The sequence below is a fragment of the Electrophorus electricus genome, chromosome 14 (assembly GCF_013358815.1).
Source record: "Electrophorus electricus isolate fEleEle1 chromosome 14, fEleEle1.pri, whole genome shotgun sequence".
NCBI classification, from domain to species: Eukaryota; Metazoa; Chordata; class Actinopteri; order Gymnotiformes; family Gymnotidae; genus Electrophorus; species Electrophorus electricus.
This window is the reverse complement of record NC_049548.1, coordinates 16,470,149-16,481,854: the sequence shown is the minus strand read 5'-3', so window position 1 is coordinate 16,481,854 and position 11,706 is coordinate 16,470,149. Positions and strand designations below refer to the sequence as shown.

Sequence of the window (11,706 nt, the reverse complement as noted above, 5' to 3'; positions counted from 1 at the left end):
TAATCTTATTTCAGCAGTTTCTAAATTAGATTACAAGATGGCATTTATGCAGCTCTGATTTGCCTCCTTAAAGCTCGAATGAAAAAATATTGTTGGACATTGTCCAGTGTATTTAGCAGGAAGTGATGTCAGCCATCTGACACCTTAAATTCTTACAAGTTCCACTATCACTGATATACCAAGAGTTAGTCCTCGTACTTCAGGTATTTTAAAGCAAGGAAACAATATATTTAAGAGTATCGTGAGCTGAATGCAAGTGAACGGTAAGACTGTTATTACAGTGTTGGATAATTCAGGTTCTGAACATAGAAATGTAATTTTTTTTTTTTTTTTGGATTTGGTGATTAACTCAAGATAGCAGGTACAATTAATTATCGGAATCAATTATTGAAATTATTCAAATTTACAGCATTTAGCAGTGCCTCTTATTCATATCGACTTACAAAAGTGTTTTGTTATTTACTCATAGAATGTATCCTAGCCAGTACAGTAGGTTAGTGTTGAAATACAGGGATCAATGCTGACACCCAGAAGTGCGAAACAAGTATAAACTCTATAAGAGGCTGTTAACAGGCTGATTCAAATTACTTTTAAACTTGTGTACCTCTGCTATCCTACTCTGTAGATTTGTAGGTTTTTATTCACGTTAGTTTTATGGAAATGAATCACGAGGCAGAGTAAAATCACCAGATTGAAGGTAGTTTCAGACTTTAAATGTAATTATTTTTTGTTCGTACGTCGTTCAAATTGATTGCTATATTTAGGTTGCTGGATGAAATAAAGTATGCCGTAACGTTTATTTTTAAAACTGTCATTTGTTTCCAGATGAATACGAAGCTTGTGACATTTCTCATTGCTTTCTTGCTCCCCACTGTTAGAAGTGCTGAATCCTCAGCAAGTAAGTGAAATTGCTTATTAAAATTGATTAACTTAGTTTGACCCCATTAATACAAAATATATTGTGACCATTATTCGACATTCTTTTAGATTGGTGCTACAACCTGCCATCATGCAGTAAGTATTTATTTATTTCATCTAAAACATCTAGGTTTATACGAAGGAGCTTGTTTTTCATTTGTACCGACAGCGCGTGTGTGAAAATCATCCGCGCTCATCCGAACTTTTGGACTGAAAACTTTTTTTACTTGCTCTGTAGCGGTAGAAGTGGGGTATTGGATAATCAGTCAGAATCTAAAGTAAATATAGATAAAAATAAAGCCACTCTCGTGGGATTCGGACAATTTCAATGTGCCGTCGTCTTCCGCTTTTTGTTAGCTGTTAAACAAACAAACATTCCTTTTGGCAATCAGTATTGACGGAAAGGAAATAGACACGGAAACTAATATCAGCAAAAAATTCGAAATTATCCATAAAGTTCAAATGTCCACACAAATGTTCTTCATTCTTTCTCAGATTCCACCACATGGCCATCTACAACGCCACAACACTGCAATGGAACCCGCCAATCTCCTGTAAACATTGAGACGAAGAATGTTAAATTAGATTTAAGTCTCGTCCCATTCAGTTTCAGCGGGTTTGATGATAGCTCCGCTCTCCTACATATCTTAAACGAGGGCAAAACAGGTGAGTGCGTTCTAGCCTTCATTGCGAACACGAGAACTATTCACAGCGGGGTGGTGGGGGGCTTCTAAGGTGAAGGGGGTCCCACACCGCCTGGAATAAGAAGGTTGCTTTGATGTACAATTGTAGATTTCATACGAATTAGTGCCATGATTAGTTGAATATTAGCAAAAAAATAAAAATAAAATAAATAAATAAATAAAAAATAATCAATTAAAGAATTTTGCATCTATGTGTGTACTTGACTGTAGCAAATGAAAAATAACAGATAACAGTAATTTGGGGTGCTAAGGAAAACGTTAAGGGAAATAAAAATATCTTTGTAAAAGCAAAATTCCACTGGTTTAAAAGATTAGGGCTGCTCCTTTTAGTTAGATACCTTCCATTTGTCTTTACTGTGTCAACCTAATATTTTTTATATAATGTTTTTCATAGTTAAATAAATTGTATTCAAAAGAGTACTTTTCTCAACTGGACTTATTCCAGGTCACAGGACATTACCCAGAAGCCTATTTTGTAGTATTTCTCCTCACCCAACCCACAAAATGATTCATTTGGATCATTTCCAATGTGCTCAAATGTTGCAGTTTCCTATCCATGTTTCAGAACAACACTAACAGTTTTCCTGACTCTTGTGGCATTTTGACACATAAATAATCGAAGTATCCTTTGCTTCCTCAGTAAAGGTCTTTGTCAATGATAGCAAGGTGAATGTGTCAAAAGGGGGTCTTGCTGATGTGTACAAGACCTCACAGGTTCACTTTCACTGGGGCAATGGAACCTTCACGGGAGGATCAGAACACACATTGGATGGCAAACAATACCAAATGGAGGTGCAAAAAAAATAGATGTAAAATAATAATATGAGACAATAAGATATGAGACAATAAATGTCAATAAATAAAATAAAAAGATATGAGACAATAAATGTCAGTAATAAAAAATAGAAGAAACAAATAAAGTTTTATTTATTTGGTTTATTCATACTTTTTTCCCCACACTCAGATGCATGTAGTAAATTATATGTCAAGTTATGGAAGCCTGGACGCTGCACTTACTAACTCGACAGGAGTGGCTGTTCTTGGCTTCTTCATTGAAGTAGGTCATGTTCAATTCCTTATAGTGTAAAAATGTCTATTTTTACAGTTAAAATAAGTGCATAATTTGCACTGCTAATGCAACATTAAATAGACGCATACATGTATTGTATAAAAACATGCTGTTTTGTACTTGTGAAGCCTACTGGAATGAACAGAACTGAACTGAACAGAATTGTATTTTAGTACTTAATTCTGCTCACAGGACACCATCTAAGTTTGGTTCAATGAATAGCATGCATTTCAGAATCTTTTTTTTTTTTTTTTTCTGGGTTTATTTAGAACCTTTTTAAAGATTTTTTAAAGTTTCCATATACAGTATTATGCAAACTGCTGTGCCATGGATACTTGTATTTTTCTTAATATAGTCACTGCCACAATGGCAATAAGATCTCCAAGATTGGCCTGTAAATCCAAAAATGAAAAATGCATTAAAGAAGGAATCTTTACTGTCCTACCATTAGGAAGATTAGCTGTAACACACCAGATTGCAACAAAGATAGTGTACCTTTCTATATTGCATTCTCAAAAAAAAAAGAAGCTTTTTCTTCACACAATTCAGAAAACAATCCAAAGTTGTAGCAACAAAAAATGGGAAGCTCGTTAGGATGGACCACCGAACTAAATAGTGCACACAAATGTTACACGAATGTTACCACCTTACAACTTTGCAAATGCAAATGGATCCCCAAACAGGTGAGTCTGGTATTGGCTTTGCAATAGTCATGGCTGGAGTGACAGGATAATTTTCCATTATTTTTTTAACGATCTCAAATTATGTCATTATCATTACACTTTGTTTTTTTTATCTTCTAGGCAAGTTATGGCAGCGGCAATCCAAACAGCTGGAAGAACCTGACCTCCTACTTGACAAAAATCACCAACTTTGGTACAGACTGTTTCTAAGTCTTTTAATAATGGTCGGGCCAGAAGCATTAGTGTTATTCTCATGACTGCCTAATCTGAGCCTGAGCCAATGTGAGAGATGGTGGTTTAGAAGAAATGATGTTCAGAGTATTCATTTTACATACAGATGGCATAGACATCTAATAGAGAAAAGTGGGCCCATTCTATTGCTGCATTCACACAGGCTGAATCGTTGCAATATGTAACATCAAAAATCCGGTGTGGTCAAAAGTTACATTGGGCTTATAGCAGTTCAACATTAGAATATTGCAGGAGGCATTGAAGCTGGTCTTATCTGTTCACCATGACATTCACTCTCCTCTGTGTACACTCCTAAAGGAAAAAAAAACCAGTTATAAATATGATAAATGTTAGAGAATGACCTTAGCATCAATAACAGGTGGATGTCATTATGCAAGATGCCTTGTTATCAGCAGAAACCCAAAGATGGACACCTGAAAAATTAGTCATCTCATCTGTTTCAACTCTCCTTGCCTACTTTCACAAGTAAAACCTGGCCCTTTCATAGCAAGGAAACAAAACATTGTATTGTCAGAATCAGGACTTTCTTTGATTTCGTTTAGGTAATTCTGCGATTATATTGGGTGATTTCACTCTGGATAGTCTGCTGCAGGGAGTGAATAGGTCAAAATACTATCGATATCTTGGTTCCCTGACCACACCAAGCTGCAACGAGGCTGTAGTATGGACTGTCTTCAAAGACTCCATCAAAGTCAGCCAAGACTTGGTATGTCCTGCACCAAAGACTGTTTAGATCAGCCTTCTAGAACTAATGAATTTGCACTGCTGTGGAAAATTTCAAAAGTTGCCATTATACCCTCAATGTATTTACTTCAGTTTATTCCCTCTGACACTAGATCAACCTCTTCAGCACAACCGTGCACACCAATACATCTTCTGATCCTCTGATTTTCAACAACTTCAGGATAAGTCAGAACCTCAATGGCAGGGTTATTACCCAGAGCTCATTAGCGACCACACCTCTTCACTCTACATTCATAAGTGCAGTGCTCCTGTGTGCTGTACTTTGGTGGTTCTGCTAAATTTGCATGGTCAGGTCTGGTATGCACATCTTTGAAGGAATGACACATGTCTAGGTATTCGTGTTCATTGAATTGTTTAATTGTATTCATTTTACTATATTTTATTTACTAAAGATACAAAATTAAAATAAAACTTCAGTAAGTGAGTGAAATGTGCTGCATATATAATGTACCTCTATTGAATATTTAATGTTAAAAAAGTGGCAGTATATCATAGACTTTATTGCATGTATTTAAAATAAATCTATTTTATTATAATTTAATCTGCTGGAGATTAATATCTGTACTCAGCATACATGAAAATGCATTGCCTTTTAGCAAAATCTGCCATTTTGATTGTTTGAATGTTAAATAGGCTATTTATGTACATCATGTAGATTAGAGAAGTTTTTTTTTGTTTTTTTTTTGGACAGGGGTAGAGCAGGAAGATAAATCCCTGAGTCCCTCATTCAATACAGCAACAGTTCATGGTCATTTTTTAGCCAATCCATAGTTGTTATTTTAATATTATAGAACAATCAAAAGTAAGACTTCCATAAGATGCTTGAAGTTGTTAAAAAAACAGAGCGGCTCAGAGCATCTAGTCTGTAGCAGGAGCAGCGTTTATCGAACAGCTAAAAATATCTAGGTACCAGAATGGATGTATTTGACTGTTTAAAAACCTGTCCAGACATGTTTACTAGGGATAGAATAAACATTCTTTCCATCATCATAATTGTTGGAACATGCCCTTTCATTTTGTAGACCTTTTGAGGATGTGTATCTTTGACATGTTAACTTAATAAGATGATACACCTCCTTAGTGAGTTTTTGTTTTCTCCAGACACCAATCTGGGTGACAATGGGTAAAAACCTATTAAACATTTGTTTTCTCCAGACAGCATCCTATAATAAATGTGTTTTAAACTTGGTCTATTTCTTTGCCAGCAAAACCTCCAGGTGTCCACAAGTTGGTGGAATTGTATCTTTTAAGTGTTCATTGTATAACCATGGGTAAAACTTCCTAAACATTTGTTTTCTCCAGACAGTAATAATATTAACCTGAGATTTTAAGTTTAAGTTTGTTCACATTTAAGAGGTTGCAAATTCATAAATACTGAAATTTACTATCAAAAATAAATCTGTATACAAATAAATGTATACGGATCTTAATATTCATTCACACAATTATGATGTTTTCTATTTGACTACAAGTTTAAAAATACAGTTGTGGGAATATTTTCTGCAAATGAAATTTAAACATTCACATTCAGGATTCTGTTTAAACTGATTGTCTGGTTAGCGACCAAGATAGCTATCTTGTAATCTGGTACTTATCTTAATGTAGTGACCCAGCTAACTAGCACACAATCTGTTAGCATTCCAGCCATATTAGTCTGCCAACTAGCCCACAAGAGTAGTCATTTAGGTTTTTGCTAAGCCTAATACAAATGTCCGAAGTAACCTATTCCAGATTGTCAAATTAATGCGGATTTTTAATTAATGAATTTTTTGCCACAAAGAACAGTAATTGGTGTAGCATGTCTCCTCTGGATAGATGTAGATTTTTTTTTCTTCTGTTGGGGTTAGAAAATATCTTAGGAATCACAGAATATCATGATGTGTTGATCTAATGTATTAAACAAATATCAGAATAAATCACTGAAAACTGCAAAAAATATCCCATATTACCAAAATTCACCCTATATTATGTCAAATTACTGATCTGAGTTAATAATGGTTTGACCCAAAATGCTTCTAAATGAGTCGCAAAATCTTATCTGATTCCAGATCTGTGATTGTTGTCAACATGACATTACCACAACTTTAAGAGATGAAAAGTGATGTAACTATTTTCTATGGAAAAGTAACAATTTCTTTATTGTTATTTGTGTATTATTTTGCAAATGATAGCATTTGTGAAAATGAAAGAAAAGAGCTAGGTCTGCTGTTTAGGAACATTTTGAACTTGGTGATAACAAAGAAGTACTTTATCTTCCAGCACCATCTTGCTTATTGTGATAATAGAACAGCTATGTGGTGACACCTCCGTTCAAAGCATCCTGATTTGTCCTGTGCCATTGTGGCTTCTGATGTTAGAAGAGGTTATGGTAATATATGACATCTTATTTAATGTAATTTTTTACATTAGCCTATATAATAAACTTCATGTTACTTGTGTATTGTCAGTACAAAAATGACATCATATTAATACTGAGGCTGCTTATTTAGTGTATAGTCAGTAGTCGCATAAATATGTAGTTGCCGGGGAAAGAAACCACACCAACGGCTTATGAACACTTTTGGGTCATTATTCCAAAAGATCCCACTGTCTGGGATTTTGAATAAGATTATAAGAAGAAAAAAAAACTTAAGAAAAGAACACATCATGTCAGTCTATTACAGGGGATTCATAAACCTGGGACATCAAAAATTAAGCATTCACCTATCTTAAGTCAGGAACAAAATAAAAACAATCCTCGTACTGTGTTATCGCCAACACTCGATATTGGTATCACCTGCTTCTGAGGTAGCTCTCACCACCTATCACCACACCCATGTTCTGATTCATGCACACTTCCACCCAGTTTTATATATATATTTTACATGGCACATTAATGTTATTCTTATTGTTTCCTGACAGGAAGGCAAAACTAGCTGGATAAGGCGCTTATCAACTTAATAATAATAATAATAATAATAATAATAATAATAATAATAATAATCACAATCCATTTCTGTTGTGGAAGATGACGGTTTCAGAGATTTTGTTCACAAACTTCACACTATTGATGTAGAAATGCCCTTAAGGCAGTGGTGGGATCCAGATATGAAGAGGGGAAGAAAAAAAAGCAATGACAGAATTCATGAAATCAGCAGCTGTAAGCATAACATCTGAAATGTGACCCTCAGTAAACATGGATGCCTATCTCGCAGTAACATGCCATTACATTAATGACCAGAGCAAGGTCTGTAACACTCTATTGGGGATGTCAAAATTTCTTGAGACCCACACAGCAGAGCACACAAGAGAGGCTAAGACTACACTTCTGGATTCATGGGGAATAAAGGACAAGGTCACTTATCTACAGACAATGCTGTTTATATGATTGCCTGTGCACATCTTTTACAAGTACGATATGCACCTTGTTTTGTTCACACACTGATTCTGGTGGTGAAAAAGGCCATAGAACAAACTCCTGGTCTGTGTGAGGTACAGTCATAGGAGAATCAAGACAACCACTGGGATTTATTTGACAGCAGAGTCAGAGTCACAGTGTAAGAACCCAGAGATCGTGTTTACATGAGTTACACATGAGAAGACATAGAGGAAATACAATATAACGGCATCAAATTATTATTATTTTTTTTTTTTCTGCACAATTATGTCTGTTTTTCATTACAATATTAGTATATTTAGTTTAATAAGAGACAAAACCTAAAACGTAAATAGTATTTCACACTGGTCATTTGCCAAACGTTTTTTTTTAATTATTATTTTTAATCTGGATTATCTGTCAAGGACGCTCACTATCATGAAAACACATCTCTTTCAGTGGTCTATAACACGGAGGTTGCTGTTTTGACCACTGATTGGCCACCAGATGTCACTGTGGCGGGAAGATTCGAACTCTTCACAAGCTCTGAATTTTTCCTGAATCATTTGTTCCGATATCTCAAAAGCTCCACTCAGTAGCTGAGAATAATTAACAGGTTTAATAGGCCCAGACCGAAAAATACTAAACCTTCTTAGAGTTGATGTGGTCATATCTCTTGCTAGTGAAAAAATGAGCCTGAAGCAAAAAATTAAAAGGTGCAGACTTAACAAACTCTAGTCAACCAATTTTAGCAATGCCTGGAAAACTGCCAATAGGTCAATGCACATGCAGTAGACTGAAATGGTGAGTTTGGTATTGTTCAACAGATTTCAAATCATATTAAGCATTCCTGAGACTGCAGTGTAGTGGTTCAGATGCCACGCCTCTCAATTATTCACTTGGATTTTAAAGCAAACTGACAAATGAGACAAGCAAAGAAAAAAACAAAAACCTCCACACCAACTATGAAGTTTTAAGATTCTTCTAATTCTTCTTCTAGTCTTTGTTGTCTAATTTCATTGTTAATTGCATTCGTTGTGTTCTGACTGGCACTGCTGTTTGGGTGTCCTATGCCACAGATCCTCCAGTGGTGAGTGAATATTGGAAACGAACAGAAGTAGCATATTGCAGCTGTTCTAAATCGAACAAAATCTCAGATGAATATAAATGGCCCAAAAATAGCCAACACATACTGTGATGGAATGCTTCAGTCTCCTATTAACATTGTGACCGCCAATGTTGTAGCCAATGATAACTTGACTTTGTTCAGCTTCACGGATACAGTGATGGTACTCCCTTGACTGAGATGATAAATACCGGCAGGGCAGGTGTACTTGTGAATCTCTATATCACTCTATCCTAATATTCATACATGTACATACAATTTCATCTAGTAACCTATACTCCATGTGCCAATTTATCTGGCACAACCATGGGCTCTGTTAAATTTGTCTCTGTTAAGTTGCCTTACAATGGACTCCTTGCTCAGTTAAACCCTGAGAAGATGGCTGTTGAAGGTGGGGCACTCACAGGATTATACAAAAGCACACAGGTCACATTCACTGGGGCAACTGTAGATCCATGTCTGGGTCTAAGCATACAGTAGATGGCAAGCTATACTCAGTGGAAACAAAAAGAAAAAAGATTTTCAGATGAAAACAATCTCAATATCTGTTGGGGTTTCTCTTCTAGCTTTCTGCCTTTTTACAGTTGCACACAGTGAACTATAAAGCTGGGCAAAATTCATCTGTAGGTGCACTTGCAGACCCAACAGGGCCGGCTGTACTTGCTTTCTTCATTTAGGTACAGAAATTTCAGCTACTTTTTGTGCTCTGCATTTTTAGTGAATATAGACAATGAACAGACTCAAATGCCTGCATTTTGACTACCTGCAAAGCTTATCTGTCAGCTAAAATGATCTACTGTTGTGTTCTTTATGTGCAGGTAACCAATGATGCTGGTTATCCCAAGAGCTGGAAAACTAACTTCCTATCTAGCAAATATCTCAAATGCAGGCAATGTCTCTCTTGGTAGGCATTGTAGGAAACTGCAGTTTGCAAATTAGTTTTGCCTGAAGTGCTATCACATGCTTAAGAGAGATAAGCCAGTCATTTAAACACTGACACCATTAAAAGGTAGGTGCAGGAAGTATGAGGCAGCAAGTCCACTTCAGTATGCATAGTTATAAGCCAGAGATTTGCCATATATTTGATTGGAGAGTTGAGCTTCTTTGGGTTAAAGGAAATGGAGCCATGTCTTTTGGTATTGAATATTACAAAGGTGGTAAGGATTCTCATTTCTGTAGCTTACTTTGTTGTACTGGTCAGATCGTGCTAACTGGGGTGGGGGTGTTCTTTTAAACTTTGCAGGTGATATGGTAGCACTTGTTCATTCTATCTCCATGGACAGTTTACTTCAAGGAGTGAACATGGTGCAGAATTATCAATACCTTGGCTCCCTCACTGTGCCCAACTGTAGTGAAGATGTGGTTTGGATTGTGTTTAAAGACCCCATCAAAGTGAGCCTTGACTTGTTAAGTGTGGGCAACTCTGTGTACTGAACTTAAATCTGCATCTAAAATGGCTATTGTTTGACATGAAGTATGCTACATAGTCATGGGGAAAAGAAAGTAACCCTACTTTAATATTGCTTCAGCTCATTGATCTTTGAGGGCATTAGTTTATGCACAGCTCTCTTTAAATTCCACCACAGTATCTCATTGGGATTGAGGTCTGGACATTGACTTGGCTATTACGACATCTTGCATTTTCTCCTTTAGCCATTCAGATGTCAATTTGATGTGCTTGGGGATTATTATCCTGTTACAATACCAATTTGTATGGCTTAAGCTGTTGGACAGATAGCCTCACATTTCTCAATCATATTCTGACAGTGTCTTTGTAACTGAATTACCCAGATTGTGTTGCTACAAAAGCACCAAAATCAGCCTTGAAATACATTTCTTTAAAGTGATATCAATTTTATTTAGGAAAATATTGGGTGGCAGAAATTACTAACTGAAAACTGCTGTTTAAAGTATTCAACTACTGTACTGTGGAATATTTGCACAAATTAAAGATATTGCCCAATCAAAGGCATAACTAAATTAGGCTTCATTTGTGAATTATTTTAAAAATTCACCTTTTCTGGATATAAGACCCCATTAATTCAGATATTCTGGTCAGACTGAATCTGATGGAAACCTGTGGAAGTGAAGACCAAGGAGCATTCTAAAGAAATAAGGGAAAAGAAGAGGCTACAAAATAATATCCAACTGTTTTGATAATTGTGAGCACTGCTGGATCAACTGTGAATAAATGGAGGCTGCATCAAACTGTTGAAGTATTACCTCGAAAAGGGATGCTTTAAAACTCAGTGTCAGAAGAAGAACAGGACTTGTGTTGGATGACATAGCAAGGCCAACAGTCACCTCGAAAAGGCTATGGGGTTCAGGGTCTTACATTGGTGTCAAAGAGTACCAGTCAACGATTTTAAGAACACTGTATACAACTGGCCAGTACGGGAGCATAGTTTGAAAAAATCAATTAGTGAAAACCTCTACATCATACTGGAGTTTGACAAAGCATCACAGGGACAACGCTAATACAGTGCATCCGGAAAGTATTCACAGCACTTCACTTTTTCCACATTTTGTTATGTTACAGCCTTATTCCAAAATGGATTAAATTCATTTCTCCCCTCAAAATTCTACACACAATACCCCATAATGACAAAGTGAAAAAAGTTTGTTTGGAATTTTTGCAAATGTATTAAAAATACCTCCCCCCCTTTAAAAAAAAAAAAAAATCACACGTACATAAGTGTTCACAGCCTTGGCTCAATACTTTGTTGAAACACCTTTCGCAATTACAGCCTCAAGTCTTTTTGAGTATGATGCTAGAAGCTTGGCACACCTATTTTTGGGCAGTTTCTCCCATTCTTCTTTCCAGAACCTCTCAAGCTCCATTAGGTTGGATGGGA

At 36.1% G+C, this 11,706-nt stretch overlaps 1 protein-coding gene and 1 pseudogene across 1 annotated transcript; both read left to right on the top strand.

Moving 5' to 3' along the window:
• The first annotated feature begins 204 nt into the window (after positions 1-204).
• LOC113591948 (carbonic anhydrase 1-like) lies at positions 205-5,462 on the top strand. Its single transcript, XM_027032661.2, has 9 exons — positions 205-263; positions 826-898; positions 988-1,014; positions 1,414-1,584; positions 2,263-2,414; positions 2,587-2,679; positions 3,495-3,567; positions 4,169-4,332; positions 4,463-5,462. The coding sequence occupies exons 2-9, from the start codon at positions 826-828 to the stop codon at positions 4,646-4,648; spliced, it is 939 nt and encodes a 312-aa protein (XP_026888462.2). The 5' UTR covers positions 205-263; the 3' UTR covers positions 4,649-5,462.
• A 3,420-nt stretch (positions 5,463-8,882) lies between these two features.
• Positions 8,883-10,285, top strand: LOC113591946 (annotated as a pseudogene).
• The last annotated feature ends 1,421 nt before the right edge of the window (positions 10,286-11,706 follow it).

Excerpts from the sequence above, each read along its gene's own strand:
- LOC113591948 (XM_027032661.2), top strand. The coding sequence starts at position 826 with ATGAATACGAAGCTTGTGACATTTCTCATTGCTTTCTTGCTCCCCACT. Across the intron at positions 899-987 it reads AAGTGCTGAATCCTCAGCAA|ATTGGTGCTACAACCTGCCA; the intron begins GTAAGTGAAATT and ends ACATTCTTTTAG. Across the intron at positions 3,568-4,168 it reads GACAAAAATCACCAACTTTG|GTAATTCTGCGATTATATTG; the intron begins GTACAGACTGTT and ends GATTTCGTTTAG.